Here is a 19852-nt window from a genome sequence, read left to right as displayed (position 1 = left end):
TTGCGATGATGATATTATAATCACTCTTTGGCTAGTCAAAATCTAGGATGTGATAGTGCTCACATATCAAATTTTACATTTCTTTTAATTTTTTACTATTTATTAAGATGGATACAAAAATTTAATGATCTGAAAACAATGATTTTGTAAAATTCTTAATAAATCGTAAAAAAAATAAAGAAAATTGATCGACAACTACATTTTAATATATTTATCATGTTGAACGATTTGGATTGCCTGTTTCAACTTTGAAAATATAAGGTGCAATCAGGTGTCACCAAAAACAGTGTAAGCGGATCCCTCCGCTGATTGATTTGTTGTCCTATGAATGTGATGTTGTTTCGGTGGTGACAATTGTTGGCATGGGGGGCATTGGTAAAACAACCCTTGCACAACTTGCCTATAATGATCAAAGAATACGACAAAGATTTGATAAATTTGGATGGATATATGTATCAGAGGATTTTAATGTTGAAAGGATCACCAAAGAATCTGTGGAGTCGATTACAGGAAATGAGTGTCATCTTAAAAATTTGAGTGCTTTGCAAGATAATATTTGGAAAGAGATACATGGGAAAAGGGTACTTTTGGTTCTTGATGATATCTGGAATGAGAAGAAGAGTTTTTGGGAATCATTTCAGGCTCCGTTTAAGTCGGCAGCATTTTTAAAAATTCTAGTTACTACCAGGAACGATTCTGTTGCGCGAATCATCCAAACAGAACCAACATTAAACCTTGGCTATTTGTCAGTTGAACAGTGTTGGCAATTGTTTGAACATTATGCATTTGGAGTAGAACACTATAAGGACCCAAATAAGGTAGAAATTGGGAAGCAAATGATGAACAAGTGTGGAATGTTGCCCTTGGCTGTGAAGTCAATTGCTAGCCTTTTGAGGCATGAGGCAGAAGAGGAGAGTTGGAGAGAGATTTTAGAAAATGAGCTATGGGAGTCTGATGCTAGCAATGAGATATTTCCACCTCTTCAAATAAGCTATGCACGCCTTCCCACATACCTAAAGTCTTGTTTCCTATATTGTTCTATATTTCCTAAAGATTATGTCCTCGATGTTGGATATTTGGTGCAATTATGGACATATCAAGGTTTTATTGAGTCGAAAGAAAACAAAAGTGTTAAAAAGATTGGTTTTGAATATGCACAACAGTTGTGCCAGCGGTCCTTATTTGAAAGAGAAGGAAGATATGAGGGGCAAAAGATTAAGTTGCATGATATAGTTCATGATTTGGCACGGCTTAATTCTGAAAATGGTTCCTATTCATTTGAGGCTTGTAAGCTCCCAATTTTTCCTAAAGTAATGTACCATTTGTTTATAGGTCATAATGTGAACCTAATAGATCCAATTCCCTTTGACAAATTCATTGATCTGCGTACACTCATTATAGGCTTTTATGTGAAAAACATTTTCAGTACTTTTGGCTTCTCAGTGGCGCCAAAATTAAGAGTTCTAGAAATGCAAGAATCCTGTAATTGTGAATTAGAATTTATTTCCTCGGTTGGTAATTTGAAACATCTTCGTTATCTTTCACTTAGTTATCTATTCCTAGAAATGCTGCCTGAATGCATATGCTCCCTTTACAGTTTGCAAAATCTAACACTTAGGGATACAAATCTCAAGGAGTTGCCAACAAAAATAGGAAATCTAATTAGCCTGGAAGAGCTAATAATTGATGATTGTTCTGACATCCAGGTTTTGCCTGAGTCCCTTTGTCAACTGAAGGCCTTTAGGAAACTCTTTATAAGGAATTGCTATAAAATTAGGTCATTACCAAATAACATAGGAAATCTAGCAAGCCTTCAAGAGCTTATAATTGTTAATTGTAATCTCCTTCAGTTGTTGTTTGGGTCCCTTTGTCAATTAAAGGCCTTGAGGAAAATCTGTCTTAGTTATTGCGAATTACTTGAAGAGCTTCCTAGTGATGTGGGGAACCATACAAATCTGCAAACTCTGAAAATTACTGGTGTTTGTTATTCACCAACTAGCTTGAGAAAATGTGTACGAATTCAATCACTAATGTTGAGGCTCAAATGCGAGACAGTAGGATGGTTAAAGGATTTTTCTGATCTGGGAGGTATTCTTTGTCTATATGGACTGAAAAATATTACTAATATAATGGATGTTCAATGTTCTAACCTTGTGTGTATGCGTTACTTGGAGCACTTGAAATTAAACTGGAATGAGGCGACAGGTGGCATAATACTTGATGAAGAAGAGTTCATGCCAGTCTTTTTTGATGACAAAGATGGCAGTGTATTTGAGTTGACCATCAAAAGTGGTCAGAACATATTTCTTGAAGATCAAAATTGTTTTTTGGTGATGGGTAGTCTCCAGCCTCATGCTAATCTTAAAAAGCTAGAAATAGAGGGTTATAATGCCATTACATTTCCCGAATGGATTGACAGCCTATGCAACCTAAAGTATTTGAAAATTACATTGTGTAATAATTTGCAATTCTTAAAAGCAGAGTCTTTGCCATTGGAGCTTGAAGAATTGAGAATTTCTGAATGCCAGCAGCTGGTATCTATTCCTGGTATACAAAAGCTGAAATCCTTGGTCAAACTTACCATTGATAATTGCGAGAACTTGAGCTCGTTTATGGAACCTTCTCTTGAATTGACAATGGGTGCATGGGAGGGTTCATCTGGGAGCTCATTGTTCGGGTTGACAAACCTCACTTCACTCAAAAGTTTGAAGATTTCAACATGTTTGAAATTGCAAGTATTGGCGGATGAGTTGCTTCCTGCAGAGCCTTGCAATGTTGAGGTTTCTGATTGCCCTGGGTTAAGGGAGTGGTGCTTGCAACATGGAATAAACTACAAGGTCTTTCCTATTTTCTATAATTTTATAATATTGTTGTTAGATAATTGATGACAGTGCCATCAAACATGGAATAAACTCTAGAATTACATTTTGGTAGCCATGCCATATGATGCTGTATGTTTATCCTCTAAATTATACTGGATTGTACAAACGTTACTTTTAAATAATCTTTAGTGATGAAATTTAGAATGTGTGTATATATCTTTATAGTAACAAGATAATTAATTATTGTTTTCTGATGCATAACTAGCCAACTATACCTAATCTAAGCACTCTAATATAGCAAATTCCAAAATTTTCAGGATGCGCTGCCTATTATGAGCTATGAACTAATTTATTTTTCCGACCGGATGACGCCCTGATCACAGCCGTCGATCCCGACAAACTTCTTTAATCCCAAAATATATGCCTTCAAAGCTCTAATCCAACTCCACTGAGCTCTCCGTGCTATCCACCGAGCAAGATCCCACAACCCGTTATGTGATGCGGGTTGCCTGATCTCGGTCGAAGGGAGATCACCTCCTCAACCATTCTGATGGTATCAAGTCAGATGCGCATGCCCTTATCCCACAACCTGTTACTCTTTTTCACTCAAGTATGCTTCCCAAAGGCTGGGTTTGTTTGTTGGTTTTGCAGGGGTACTTTGTCTTTTTGTAAGCTGAGAAGAAATTTTCAAAATTAAATTTACGAGCTGCTGTTGTGGCTGGTCTTTTGGTTAAAGGAAATTTGCAAATAATTAAGTGAGTGCATAATTTTGTTCCCCTTTTTATAGCCTTGGAGCTTAGTAGATTTTATAAATTATTTTTTATTACCGTCTTTCAAAGCTTGACAAATCATTGGGTCGATGTTGTTACCAGAACTGGCCTCTTGCTTTTTTGTTGCTTTGCATCCTTTAATTCATGATATTTGTTTTAGCGGGATATACTTTTTTGAAAGATTAATTAAATTCATTTTGCTATGGTAGGCACAGTTCAAGGTTTGCTTAGACTAGTGTGAACATAAAAAAATGGAGGTTCCACTTTTATCTACAAGAGAACTGATTCGCCATTCCCCTACAATGGAAAATTCCATTTTCTCGATATAATAATATTTGTAATATTCTCTTAAATTGTTGGTTGTATACTCTTAAATGAAGGAGATCTTCTACTAGCAGAGCTTCTGCAGAAAGATGACTTGTCAGTTCAGAAGAGCTTGGAAAACCCTGCCCTGCTAAGGTTTGTAGGCAGGCTTGTGTGGAACAGAGAGGATCACTTCGGAAATTGACAGATGGGGCTGTTTGTCAGCTGCTGCTTCAAGTTTTTGTTACTTTTGTGGACTTAATTGCAAAAGTGAAATATTTTGTGCTGTCAGGTACTTTTGGCTTGGTTTCTATAACTCAGGTTTCATTTTGTTTAGTCTGCTGTTAGTAGGTATACCTTAGTGCAGGAAGTGCTGATATGTGTTGTCTTTAAGTACTGGTAACCAGTCTGTTTGTAAGAACTTTTAGTGTGTTGGTAGCAGCTTGGTACCATCCCACTAAAGTTGTGGTTTCTGGAATGGAAATTGGTGGGTATACCATCATATTTAAGCACAATATCAACTATGGATAACCTTAAACATAAGTCCTTTAAAAGTGTCTAAATTTATTTGCAAAAAAAATCAAACAGAGAGAGCAAATTACACATAAATTATTCTAAATAGCATTTACGGTATATATTTGTGTATGTAATGTATATCATCATATTTAAGTCACATTAATGTTTGTAATTAATATTACCTACTCTGCCAAATAACCTCAACCATTAATTTTGTAAGAGTGCATAAATTATTGTGCAATACTTAAATAGATAAATCGAGTGTTACACATAAAAATCTTCTAAAATAGTATTGTTTATGTTTGGTTCTGTATTTAATCAATTTAGGCCACATTTATATTTTTAATATCACGAAAACTAACTAACAAATGCCCTCTGCAAATTGAGAAGGAATTTATGCAAAATAATAAGAATTTGGGGTAGCACTAAAGGCTTTAGGTACTCTTAATGAATTTAATACTATACTAAAGGGAAATACAAATAATTATGATTTTGAAAATCAAATTCTAAATCAGATAACATGTATTGTTACCTAATATGTTTACTTTCATAAGTGATTGCAGCAAGCAAGGCGTGAAGGCGGTCTTCGCTTTAGTTTGGGCCTTGGGCTCTGCCAGAAAGCTTCAACATAACAAATTAATGCCCTGTTAAACTCTATATATCTTTCTTTAGTTTGAGCCTTCGGCGGTTCGGCGGTTCGGCCTTGGGCTTTCGGAAATTCTAATTCTATATCAAATAACATGCATTGTTACAAAACATAATTTTTTTTTTTATCTTCAAAAGACCGTAGTTAAAAGCCTTGTTAATTAATTACCAACATCCTCATTTACTTGATAATCGTTTACAAAACATAGTTTTTTTTATCTTCAAAAGCCCGTAGTTAAGCATCTTTCTGTTGGTATACCTTTACAGATAGTCAATTTTATTCTTACAGGTACTCTCCCATTCTTGTAGTAAATCCTCTTACAGTGAAAAAGTAAAAAATATGGTTGCTGTCACTATTATCTTGTCGTCACTTCATATGCCACTCTCCAATATATATACTTTTTTTGAAATAAAGTGATCTCTATGATCACCGCTTCCACTACCAAGTAATAAAGTGACCACTATGTCACTTTATTTTTTTTAAACAATAAAGAGATCACTAACATTAGTCATCTTTGGCCCACGCATGATATTTTACATCATACGCAACTTAATTCACAATAAACTATTACTTAAATTAATTTTTTAATTAATTAAAACTAAAATGTGAATTAAATCTATTGAAAAATAACAGTTATATGTCAAAAAATAAAAAATAAAAGAAATTCTTTATCATGACTCTTATTAATGCCATCACAGGAGAGGACATTTCTCTTTAATATACTAGGGGAAATAATGATGTAATAATTTAAATCTAACATTATTCACATGAATTATCTTCTGGTTACTTCATCTGTCACTCTCCAATATATATACTTTTTTGAAATGAAGTGATCTCTATGATCACCGCTTTTGATGCAATATGGTCCTGCGCATGCTTCACGAAAAGGGGCGTAACTTTTGATCCGTCCGTCGGATCGGGCTGAAATTTTGACAGGAACTCCACAGATTCGCGATCCGTTTTGCCCATTTTGCGGGCTCAGATTCGCGATCCGAGTCTTCCTTCATGGACTTTTGGACCTTTCTTTATAATTTTAGAGTTTTTAGGGTCTTTATGTATCTTTTATGTATTTTCTGTTTGTAGGGTTTGTATTTAAACAGACGTCATGTCTTTTGGCAGAAGTTAGTTTTTATGTATCGGTTTTATCAAAGAATTGAGAATCTGTGTGATCTCAGAACTAAATCTATCTTTCCATTACTTTTTCCAATTTCTTGATCGTTCGTGCATCAGTTTCCATGCTACCAAGTAATAAAGTGGTCACTATGCCACTTTATTTTATTTTAAATAATAAAGTGATCTCTAATATTGGTCATCTATGGCCCATAAATGATATTTTGTCGGCACTTCATCAGACTCTTGTATTTTGTAAAATTTATAATTTTTCAATCATTTTGAGTTAGAAGATGTATTTTATATCAAAATTCATCGTATATATGTAGAACCTAACCATGAATTTTATGGAATTTGCCTCCTATTTTGTGGTCTTGTACCAAATTAAAATATGATTGATATTTTAACTGACCAATTTGTCAATTAAATGGCATCTTTGCCCAAGTTAATTAAATCTCAACTTTTTAGGGTACAATAGTGCCAAAAAAGATTTTTAATTCATTGCCAACATTGTATGAACCTATTGGGTCACACACAAGAACAATTGTAAAATCAAATTTAAATCCATAAATTAATTTCTGACAAATGTATTAGATATATAAAATATTTGACTTTAGTACAAGTGAGAGATTATTAGAAATACACTAACATGCCATAATTAATATTTTGGACCTAAGTAATAATTAATTGAAGGAATTAAATATGGATCAATTCTTGCTCATAATCTGATTTGATTTGGTAAATTGTATCTGGATAAGAACATCGAAAGAGGCTGAACTAAAATGGAGCGAACGAACAGACACAACCAAACTGGTGCATGTTGTTTATAATTGGCAGTTCATTTTTTGGGTTAATCTCACTAATTAGAATTCATATATATTCAAAAACTGTGAGAGAGAAAGAGAAACATAATGGGCTGTCTATTTGGTATTAGCATATCGATCGATAGTTGTTTGTCAACCTATTTGTGTGGATACTAATAGAGACCCAATTATTGTTGCTAGTATGTATATCCGACATGGAGAAGGAAGAGAAGAGGTTGACTGCTCCTATGAGTAGACAAAAATATCTGCTTTGTATATATAGTGGTAAGCTCTACTTATTTCGGAATTAATTTTATACATGGAATCTGAATTTTCAGTAGTGAACAAATCAAGATCTGAATCAAATTGTTGCACATATAACCTACCCAAATTCTCTACATTAATAGATCCAAATAAATTTGTAGAAACTAATTTCAAGCGACATTTCAAGTCATGTAACATTACATAATATAAACAACCACAATATGGAAACATTAATTATCATACATAATACACTTGATTGACTTAATCTACACAGACAATTTCTTTTGATTTAGATAAAAAAAAAAAAAAAAAAACTTGAGAGCTACTTTGCTTCTTTAATCTAAACATTTGAGGAGAGAGAGAAGAAAAAAAAATCATCTGCCTTCACCTGAGATTAATTGAGAGAAGACATTACTATTTGTTATATCTGAGCGGCTCTCACCTGAAGTTGCAGTTCCATGGCTGACTACACTTGAGGGCATCCTTCTGACAAACGGGACCAATGGAAAGTGTGCCTGAGAAGTGCCGCTATCCTCGTACGGCTCACGTCTCACCTCCATCTCTTGAAGCTGTAAGCAATACTCCAAATTCCATAAAACATCTCCAATTGCAGGTCGATCCGTTCCGTATTCTTGCAAACACTTCTCAACTATCTCCCCAAACTTCCTAAGCGAATTCTCTTTTATCTCTCCAACAAGCCTTGGATCAATTATTTTTTCTAATTGGCCTCGACTTAGCCACATCAACGCCCATTCAGCCAAATTTATTTCCTCCCTTGCCAGGGATTGATCTATTACAGGTCTTGCACACAGCACCTCCAATAGCATCACACCAAAGGAATACACATCCGACTTGTCAGTTAGCTTTTGGGTCTTGAAGTATTCTGGGTCAAAGTATCCAAATGTACCTTTGACAGCAGTGCTGACATGAGTCTCGCCTATAGAGGCACCCAACTTTGAAAGACCAAAATCTGATACCTTTGCCAAATAACCCTCCCCTAAAAGGATGTTGGTTGATTTTACATCCCGATGTATGATGGTTTGGGAGTAGCTGGTATGGAGGTAGTGCAAGCCTTTGGCTGCATCAATGCAAATTTCTAGCCTTTGCTTCCATGATAGAGATGACGATTCATTGCCATATAAATAATTTCTCAGTGGACCCTTCTCCATGTATTCATACACGAGAATCATCTCTGAGCCCTCATCACAGTACCCTATGAGCGATACAAGGTGGCGGTAACGAATTTGAGATAGAACTTCAATCTCGGTCTGGAATTCAGGAAAACCTTGTTGGGATCGGGATGAGGCCCGTTTCACCGCAACTTCAATTCCGTTGCTTAGTACACCCTTGTAGACCTTTCCAAACCCACCTACTCCAATTAAGTTTATTTCATCAAAGTTGTCTGTCGCCTTTTTAATTTCAGCAAAGGAGATGAGCAATTCCAGATCAACTCTAGGTGATGCACCAATAGTTGTTGCGCCACACGATTTGCTGGAATTATCAATTGAATTGGCACCTCCGGTCATAGGAGACAACAATAGGTGCGTCTCCTTCACATCTGGTGTACGCTTTTGGTGTCGTTTCTTAATTGAGACAACAACAATACATGACAATGTTAAGGCTATGACAATGACACCACCAATAGTGGTTCCTAGAATCACAACTAGATAATTTTTTTTGCCTGGTGAAAGATTATTTACTTTCAAAATCTCCAATCCGTTAAGGAGAGCATTTTTTTTTTTACTACCTATCCTATCCATACTAATGCTCACTGTTATGTTTTGTGCACTCGTAACATGTGCAATAAAATCAATATAGAATGGCTCCTGTGGATAGGTGGTATAGTCAGATATTTTCAGGTTATTACTAAGAGCTGAATAATTCATGATATAGACTATGAAAATAAGGTCTCCGTCCAGACTATTGGTCTCTGATATAATATCACAGAAATGTAATCGGATAAGATATTGATACCCTGAGTCTACTCTGAAACTCCATGTGATGTTGATGTTAAAACCAGGATTGGAGACGAACTGAACATCAGAGATGTTCATTGTTCGTGCCGTTTTATAAACAGTCGGTGGGGCTATCTCCTCTGACCTCCCTTTTGAAGGAACATAGTGTGGGCTTGTAGACACTGATGTTTCCTTAGAGCCATAAGCACTATAGATGTATAGGTCATCAGTAACCCAAGTTCGCCACATTGTATCACTCTCTGGAGTGATCAAGGGGCCTGGCATGTTTACCCGATACATGGTTTCCAGTGCCTTCTTGACTATGTCCCCACTTATTGTGGTGTCGCCGATGGGTGTTGGTGACGACCGGTTAAGCATCTCTTGTGGGGCAGTGGAGGCTTCTATAGCACTAACAAAAGCAATTGATTTACTCTGAGGAATGAACTGGACTTCCATGTTGCTAGAATCTGTCCAAAGAAAGAACTCCTTGATTGTGGGTGAAGTTGTATTAGAGACGTTGAAATTGTCGAGCAATTTGTAGTTCAGAGCATGTACACTGAATCTGGCAGTTGACAATTCATAAGATGGAGCTGAAAAGGGGAGAAAGTGGAGGCGGAGCACATTAAAAGCATTGGGGTCCATATTAAATTTGTAGGTGAAAATAGAGTAAGATGCGCGAGCAGTGGAATAGAGAGAGCCTGTAAAGTTATTGTTTGGATTTGAAAGAGAGATAGTGTTTCCACTAGATATGAGTTTTGAACCATCATCGGATTTGAAAATGCGAGGTGGGGAGTCATTGGAGAGATTAATGGACCTTGTGGCACCGCAGTCTATGTAGTAAAAGGTGTTTGGTATGAAAGAGGTAGTAGTAGCAGTAGAAAGAAGGGAGAGCAGAAGGGAAAGGAGACGAGGTGTTCGATGAAATGCCACCATTGGAGATAGATTTGGTTGGTATGTGCGCGTGTGGGAAAATAAGGGGCTAATTGAGGTGGAGAGCAGCAAGTGGTGTGTAAAATAATTAATGAACTATAAATAATATGCTCTGTTTTTGTTCGCACGCACTACTTGAGTGGGAATATTGATTGATTGACACACATAATATGAGGGTAAGGAATTTCCTGGGGGGACACGGATTTCCTGAGCCCACACACTTTATGAGGGTAAGAAATTTCTTTGTCGCTTCAGAATATTTTCGTTGCAAAATTAAAAGAAAGCTTCCAAAATGGTCCCCAATATGAGGATAAGAAATTTCGTTGGCACCTCACATGACATTTTACATGGCCCACACACTTTGTGAGGGTATAAAATTTCCTTCGCCCTTCACATGAATCGTGTTGGAATCGGCCGAATCGGATCGGAAACACGGACTATTTTGCCGAAAGCTTGTTTTATACTAAGTATAAGAAAATAATAATAAAAAAATAATTTTTCAACAATTTTTATTTAGACAAATAATTAGAATCAAATAATCCACTAATACAATATAATACACACTTTTAAAAATTTATATTTAAATATAGTTATGCATTCTTATCCCAAAATAATCCACTAATACAATATAATACGCACTTTTAAAAATTTATATTTAAATATAGTTATGCATTCTTATCCCAAAAGATAACTTAGTGCAGTGGTAGGTTCTTTGGTTAACAATAATGACCGGAATAAAAACATTTGTGTGTTTTGGCCAATGGTATGATCGGAATAAAAATGTTTCAGTCGAAATTTGACTGAAATGGGACCGTTTCAGATCAAATTGGACAAAAAATTCACATACCATCTAACTTGGCCTGAAATCGATCGGTACAGCCCGATTTCGGTCTGGAGGGGCTGATTTTTCCTTCTATGATATTTTCCTTGTCTTTTATAATGATTTGCAATTTTACAATATACTAACACTATTACCTATATTCAACCTTTTTATTAAGTAAAATTTAATTCAGATTTAAATACCAAGAAAATTAACATGAACTACAAGGTAATCTCCATTAATTATGTAATTTGCTATCTTGCCATTATTAGATATTTGATGCAAAACCACAGGGGCTTGTGTTAAGTTGTCTCTTGCATTTTTGACTTACATCTGAAAATTGCGGAACACATATTTTTGCCAATCAAGGAAGTAGCAGTGAACACGGTGATATTATATAGATTTTTGTCAACTTTTTAGGCTAAACATTTACCTTCAGGATAACTGATTCGCTATTTCATCTAGGAAGCAGGGGTAATAAAATGTATGCAATAATTGATAATTCTATTTGCTGTGTATATATATATATATTCATAATGTCCTTAATGATTGGTTGTATGCTGGTAAATGTACGTAGGCAAGTGATGTGGTAGAAGGACTACTCGCCGTATCTGAAGAGCTTTGAAGGCCCTGCCCTAGTGGACTGTAAGGTGAATAAATTCCTTTTTCTTTTATTTTATTTCCAAAAGTGGATTTTATAATGTTGAAGGCTGGTTTCTGATGTGTTCTTCATACTAGATATTAGTGAATATTGATTGCTTCAAACCATAGAAATTGAATTCACAAAAATGGACGCTCAAGTTTAAATAATAACAATCCTGATTGGTGTTAGAAGTAAATCTAAATAAAGGAATAAATTTGTAAACATGTTCTGTTGGAAATAAAGGGATTGAGCTTTCAGAAATCAGAATTAGTGGTCATGAGAAATTAATACTATAACTCTGTTCCTGAACCAGACTTCTTCTTTTTCTTGTACTAGTGTATTGAAATCTTTTTTGTTGTTTAATTCCTGCGGTTTTAATGCGATATGCAGAAGACTTCTGCATACTGCATATGCAGTATGCCGTCACATCTGTGGATTTTAATGTAGACTTATACATGGGGCTTTTAGTAGTATTTTTAATTCATACAACAGCCCATTCATACAATTTCATAACTATTTGTAATTTTCAAATTTGAGCAGCTCATTTATATTTCATAAAGATCAAGCCCAGCAGTGAGTATTTTCAAGTTTTCAACAGAAGCAGCCCATAATGATAAAGCACAGCGCTCATATAGATATTGATGTTCAACAGCAGCAGCCCAACACTTTGATTTACAAAATATATGAAGATTCAACCGACTTCTCTTCTCTCTGTTCGCGTGCGCACGTGTCGTCCGGATTGGGTTTGGAGAAATTAAGACTTTAGTCCAACGACTCAAGAATAGCTTAGCTCGACGGAGTCGTCCGGATGAGTGGGTTTCTGTTAAAACTGGATACCCAACCCGTATTTTTATTGGATGCGGATTTGAAATTTTATGATAATAAATAAATTTGCATGTGTTCCAATCCGCATACAGTACTGCATAATATTTATATTTGCATGTGTTCAAATCCGCATACAGTAGCACATAGTAAAAAATTATGCGGTTGTGGACTGAATATATGTATATGCGGCTGTCTATATGGCTGCATAGACCGCATTTGATAACACTGATTTTGGGTGTGAATCCCTAGGTCTTTCTTTCTTTCCTGCCTAGTTGTGCACAAATAATTTTATTTCCTGCTTTTCTCCCTTCTCTTTCTCTCTCTTTCTTTCTTTTCTCCTTCTGAGAATGGAATAATGGTACTGAAATAGCTTTCCATGTTTTCTTGCCTTTCTATAGGGAAAAATTATGGCTGTGTAATGAATACTCACAGTCTTTCTTCTGTTTCTATCTCTTGACAGGAGTTTCTTGTTGTGTTCTGTTTATGTTCGGTTTTTTCATTTGGGGAAAACTCTCTCTGTCACAAGCATTATAAAGGTGCAAAGGGAATTGCGCTCATGTCTATGTTTCTCCCTTGCTGTTTTCATATCCAACAATAAATAAATAAAAATAAACAGTAAGTACAAATGATAATTATTGATGCTTGGGTGGGGGTGGGAGTGACAATCTCAGCCTACAAATGATAATTATGAAGCCCATGGGCTTTCATTTGAAAATATAGTCTCAAGTACTTGAAAATCAACTCGGGTTATTAACATCAGAGTAGCCTTTGATTTTAGAATATCTTAACACATGAAATGTCTAAAGCGCTAAAAGTAGTACCACTTGATGCATGGAGCCATGGACATTGAAATAAGAATAGTCCTTAATTAAAGAGTGGTTGCACAGCATATATCGTTTCTTCCTTTAAACACATTTGACACATCAATATGTCGTTGGGAAGCTGATCGACAGCATCTCTTTTAATTTTAAGATTGTCCAGTGGTACCATTGAGTCTGCTAACAGATTATCGCTCTTCAATAAATAATTTCTCGGGATCCTCATGTCAGTAACTCAATTGCACCCAATGTCAATTGAAGAGTCCTAGCATCTAGAACAAATTAAAATTAATTATTTGATGCGACCATATTTTTTACGTTTTTGGATTTTTAAAGTCTAAATGATCGATCCAAACTGTTAGATGTGATCACGATATTAAAATGTGTTTGGAGACCAAATTTTACATTTTTGGAATTTTTTTTACTATTTATTAAGCCACTTTGAAAATCGTTGATCTAACAATGACTTCTGGTTTTACTATTTTGTTAAGCCACCATTGGATCAATGATTTTCAAAGTGAATTAATAAATATAAAAAAATTCAGAAAAATATAAAATTTGATCTCCGAGCACATTTTAATATAGAGATCACATCTAACGGTTTATATTGACTTTTTGAACTTTGAAAATTGAAGAACGACTTAGTTGCATAGGACCTCAGGAACAATCGATTTGATATTACCCAACCTCTATATATATATAGATAGAGAGAGAGAGAGAGAGAGACTGGCTAAGCTCAAAACATTTGTTCCTAGCATCCGAAACAAACTATTTGATTTTCTGATTTAAGTCCAAACAGCCAAACCGAACCATTAAATATTTAATCTATATTAAAATGTGCTTAGAGACTAAATTTTAATTTTTTTAGAATTTTGTTACTACTTATTAAAATGACTTAAAAGTCACTGTTTTTATATATATATTATCTTGTCGTGACTTCACATGTCACACTCCAACATATATATGGAAATAATTCTGTTGTTATTCCTTGTAAATAACAGTAACCTGTTTTTTTGATCCCAACCATTAGTCTTTGTTGATATTCATACAGAAAAAACAGTTAGAATCAGAATTCCCAGATCTATTTCCCCAATACATATACTTTTTTTTAAATAAAGTGATCTCTATGACCACCGCTTCCACTACAAAGTTACAAAGCAATATATAAATTAAAGTGATCTCTATGACCACCGCTTGCACTACCAAGTAATATATATGTTTAAAGAATAAAGAGATCACTAACATTAGTCATCTTTGGCCCACGCATGAAATCTTGTCGGCCAACGCAACTTTACAATAAATTATTACTTAAAATAATTTTGAATTAATTAAAACTAAAGTCGGAATTAAATCTATAGAAAAATAACAATTACATTAGTCACTCCACCAATAATTTGTTTTTCTACCTTCTCTCTCTTTGAATCGTTTCATATCAACACAATACAAGAGCAGAGAAGAGACTATATATACAAATCAGATTTACCACTGGTTAAAATTGGCATTTACCACCTGTTCTTGTAACGCTGCTAATAGGACGGTTGCTGAAAATTAAATATAGATATTTTACAACTGGTTAAAAACCGTTGTTATAAATATTTTAAACACCATTTTTTATTAAATGACCGGTGTTAAAACTACTTTTAACTGATTTGTATTAAAACAGACTTTATTCTTCGATTTTGTACATGAGCAATCACCTGACTGTATGAGTGATCAAGCTATGCTGGAAAGATACACGCTGGTAAAATCCATGATAGTTAATTGTATGGCATCAGCCAATTCAGTATGCAGATGACACGATAATTATCACAGAAGCACACCCAAAAACTTTGAAAATCTTGACCCTAATTCTCTCAATATATGAAAAACTGACGGGATTGAAGATCAACAGATCTAAAAGCTCATTTGTCCCGATAGCAATACCAGACCGCCTATCACAGGGTATTGAGAGAATTTTAGGGAGCCAACGTACGGAACTTCCCATCAAATATCTGGGTTTACCATTGTCGGTAAGGAAACCTAAAAAGATAGACTATCTGAGGCTCATTCAGGCTGTACAAGGAAGAGTGGCGAGCTGGAAATCATCACTATTATCATATGGTGGTAGATTGACACTAATAAGATCCGTCCTATCATCTATGCCGTTGCACTTCATGCAAGCACTACTCATACCGAAATGGGTCATCAGACACATCGACAAAATTAGACGGAACTTCCTATGGAAGGGACATGGCCCGTGTAAGCCGATCAACTGCCTGGTTAACTGGGAAAGAACGTGTGCGCTAAAACGGGAGGGAGGTTTGGGAATTATAGAACTACACACACAGAACAAGGCACTTCTGACTAAATGGATATGGGTGCTTCAACAGGACCGCAGGAGCAATTGGGCAGAGGCACTATTACTCTTACATGATATTGATAACATCACGCAAGTGGGCACCAGCGTGAACCACTCGTTCTTCCTCAAGGATTTGAAATCTCTGGTACCTTTGGTCGAGGTATCAACTGTGTTCCAACATCCGACGGAATCGGTGGTGTGGAAATGGGAAGCCGGGGGTCTCTTCTCTACGGCGTCGACATACAAAGTGTTACACACAAGGGGAGTCAATTGTCAATTCGCTCGTCGACTATGGAAATTCAAAACTCCACCGAAAGTTCGTGTCTTTATGTGGGTTTTATTTCAGAACAAATTGTTGACAAGAGAGGTGCTCATGAGAAGGGGCTGCCACATGATGGACGGATGTGTAATGTGTGGGCTAAACATAGTCGAATCAAGCGTACATCTATTTTGGGAGTGTACTTACTCGACTGCATTCTGGTGGGCACTAATGCGGTCACTGCAGAGGTCCCCGCCGTCGCAGGTTATAGCTTCACACATCGCCTTCTGGATAGCACATTCGCACCCGTTGGACAAGATTCAAAAAAGAGAATGGGACGTCGTATGGGCGGCGGGACTTTGGGCTCTTTGGCGGGAAAGAAACAACAGATTTTTCTCTCAAAAGACAAAGACGATCCGCATCCTTTTAGGCGAGACAATAAGAGATATTCAACACTGGTTGACACATTGTTAGGGAGCAGAGAACCTTTGTAATTATTTTCTATATTTGTTTTCGTTATTACGGTCTTTTAGTACCGATGTAAATATTTTTCTTAATCAATGAAAAACCGTAGGATGGCATCTAGCCACCTTACCCTCAAAAAAAAGAAGTGTGTTCCTTTTCAGACCATTGCAATTTTCACGAAAAAATCACGAAACAATAAATTTAGACCAGTCAATAATATAACATAATTTTAATTTATGAAGAGCATTAAAATTTATTTGTATTTGAAAAATAGGGGATGTAAATAAAAGTAATTTTGACTCAGGTTTGTCCCATCTTTCCACATTAGTATCCGGCCTAGACCGTTTAATCAGTGTTGAGATTCGTACAAGAATAAATATTATAAACGATCTGGTAAATATAAACAGACAAGCAAATCTCGACCCATATCGAACTTCATCTGGTGAAAATTTGGTCTAATACCCATTGAACTCCTTTGCTTGATCCCTTCCTCAAAATAGCACTCCTTTTGTCAGCCCATAGCATACAAATGAAGCCTGGAAATGCAACCTATCTAATTGTTCTTCAATAAATGTGCAGCTGAATTGATACTAAAATATTGCATATGCAGAAATGTTATTTCCAAATTTGAGCATGACTTTTCCAATGCACTAGGTTCCAAATACAATATCAAGTACATAATGAGAAATTATTATCAATTTATCATTGCAGTGTTATGCTATCCTATGCAAAATTTCTTGATGCCACCACAAAATAGAATAGCTCCATTTAATATACTTGGGTAAATTATATCTGGGTCCAACATAAAGAACATAATCAATTGAAGAACCCAGCATATATATAGAAGAAATAGGATTTGATACGACCATAATTTTTACTTTTTCAGGTTTGTAAAAGCAATGTATAACAATTATCTTCTCGTCACTTTATGTGTCACTCTCGAATAAATATACTTTATTAAAATAAAGTTATATTCTTGTCACTTTATTTTATAAAAATGATAAAGAGTTCACTGAGGCTAGTCATCTTTGGCCCACACATGATATATTCCTTACCCATATCTTTTAGAATGATACGCAACTTTACAATAAACTATTACTTAAATTTTTTTAATTAAATCAAATTAAATTGAGAATTAAATTTATAAATAAATAACAGCTATATGTCGAAAAATAGAAAGAACGAAATTCTTTATCAATACTCTTCCTAATTTTTATCCTCCACCTGACTAATAAAAATGTTAAAAAACAAAAATACGAAGACAGACTATACTATGTAAGTTTGTATGTAAATGGCTGGTAGTTGGAAATTTGCTCATATCAAACTTGTGCTCAAAGTAAACTTGATCTAGAATAAGCCGCATAACTTTTGTGGGTATAGAGGTTCTCTGTGTTGAGAAAATGATTGATACAATGCCGAAGCTAGTGATGAAATAAAATTATGAAATTTGGTAATCTTGCTATACACTAATTCTACATAACATTTGACCAAAAGAGATTGTTATAATTTTACATGACTCTTTCCACATGATATATGACCCAAATATTATTACTTTAATTATTTATTCATATTGTAAAATTTTAAAGATAAACTTTGGTGCTTTGATGTGATAGTATTACGGCTATAGTCAATTTAATTAACTTAATATGTTTCTTTAATTAATTTTTTATTTTGTATTTGATACATAAACCAACGAGTCAACCATTTCATTCTACTAACAAGTGGATTAAGAATTTTAATTGTTCAGTTGCAAGTTTGAAGCTCATCAAGTAATTATAACATTTTACTCAAAAAATTATGTGCATTATCTATTTGAGATTAATTATTTTTTTAATATGTGATTTTACAATAAGAAAAAGGTTTTGAACAAACTTTTTTTAAATCATGCATAATTAGGACTTTTGATTGAGCTTAAAAAATGTTTTAATTTATTTTTGAAAATAATACAAGTATCATTAATAAGTCATAAAATTGTTCTCACTAATAAGTCATAAATAGAAAAATTTATCTCATTTTCACTGGAAAATGTGGAACCATAGTTAATTTTTTTGTGTTAATGAAATGACAAATTTTATTACGTAATTTATGAAATAACAAAATTTATTAGTACAATATTTATTTTAAATCTCTATTCGATTTAATTTATGTAACATATAATATTATAATAAAAGAATTGTTTTCAACAAAAATAAAACCATAACTCTTGCATGCTTTGATTCAAAAAAAATTTTCTATACAGTAATATCAAACAATTGTAATTTAAAATAAATTTAGTTATCTTGAATTTTTGTAAAAATTTCACTTCTTTTTACTTATTCAAAAAAGAAAAAACTAATATGATTTATATGATGGTCAGTTTTCTCCATCACCTTATTTTTGTTTTGAGAAATTATTACTTTAATAGATATTTTTTTTGTAATTTGTATATTGGACTTTGCGGCTTAACTACTATGTCAGTATAACTCAAGTGGAATACCATAATTACTCGTCACAAAACAAAACCACTTAATACATCATCCTTTCACTAATCTTGTGAAACATTTGAGGTAAAACTAATCACCTCCACACTGTCTCCATCTGAATCCCTCTTATCCTCACCGATCTATTCTTTTATATTTCATAATGTTTACATTTTTCATGATTGATCATTCCATCTTGTATATTTGTATTTGAGTCTTCAATTAATAACTCATCTTATAAATTAACAACTAACTGTTTTTGGTCAACTATATAAAAAATTGAACAAGCAAATGTGCATTGGCACAGTAATTAAATTTATATTTATATATATGATCCAGTATGTATTAAGCAATTGTCAAGTATATTTAAAAAAAAAAAAAAATCTGAAAACTAGTTCAAGTTGATTGATACTAGGCTAAAACTGAAGAATTTGAAAAAAAAAAAATGCAAACTTTCGAGCGAATATTTCTTGAGGTTCTCTGGTATAATTCAAGTTCGTAGAGGTTTTTGGTAACTATCAGTTTCAGTTTTAAAAAATAATTATAAATTGAAAAGGAGTTGTCATATTTACATTCGCTTAAATCGAAACTTCCAAAAACTTAGGCTATTTACAAATTACAAAACAAGATCGGTTATTTACAAAGAACCGATCCTGATACTATCAGGATCGGTTCTTTGTAAATAACCGATCCTGATACTATCAGGATCGGTTCTTTGTAAATAACCGATCATGGTAGTGTCAGGATCGGTTTTTTGTAAATAACCGATCATGATAGTGTCAGGATCGGTTTTTTGTAAATAACTGATCTTTTTTTTTTTTTTTTTTTTTTTTTTTTTTTTTTTTTTTTTTTTTTTTTTTTTTTAAGTGCAGAACCAACATTTTGTGAATTCAAATAAGCATTAGGATCAGTTATTTTAAAATAACTGACTTTGCTTCATTAATTTACATGATTTTTAAAAATATATGGAAATTTAGGTGGTGGGATGTCGGCTTTAACTTTGTCTGTTGTCTCTGATCAGAATCTTTTAATATGAAATTAATTAAACATTGATTAGTTCAAGGATTAATCATTTATTAATTAATCTTTTGCCCGTTCGTCTTGGT

General features: G+C 34.2%; 1 protein-coding gene and 1 pseudogene across 3 annotated transcripts in view; one reads left to right on the top strand and one right to left on the bottom strand.

The window, feature by feature from the left end:
• Positions 1-310: 310 nt before the first annotated feature.
• LOC144554686 (putative disease resistance protein At3g14460) overlaps positions 311-19852 on the top strand; it is a 31138-nt gene continuing 11596 nt past the window's right edge. The window contains exons 1-2 of one of the 2 annotated variants that reach the window (XM_078303006.1): positions 311-2837; positions 3140-3258. In XM_078303006.1, the coding sequence (XP_078159132.1) occupies positions 363-2837; positions 3140-3199 (2535 nt within the window). In that variant the 5' untranslated portion in view covers positions 311-362 and the 3' untranslated portion in view covers positions 3200-3258. Of the gene's footprint in view, positions 2838-3139; positions 3259-19852 lie in introns of those variants that run through there. The other variant, XM_078303005.1, reaches the window with a different exon arrangement.
• LOC144554687 (receptor-like protein kinase HERK 1 pseudogene) lies at positions 7457-10178 on the bottom strand (annotated as a pseudogene). The gene has a single exon (XR_013511707.1). The product of XR_013511707.1 is annotated as a receptor-like protein kinase HERK 1 pseudogene (transcript).

This window comes from Carex rostrata, chromosome 5 (assembly GCF_964058835.1).
Source record: "Carex rostrata chromosome 5, lpCarRost1.2, whole genome shotgun sequence".
NCBI lineage: Eukaryota > Viridiplantae > Streptophyta > Magnoliopsida > Poales > Cyperaceae > Carex > Carex rostrata.
The sequence above is the reverse complement of the archived record's forward strand: the minus strand, read 5'-3'. Positions and strand labels throughout refer to the sequence as shown.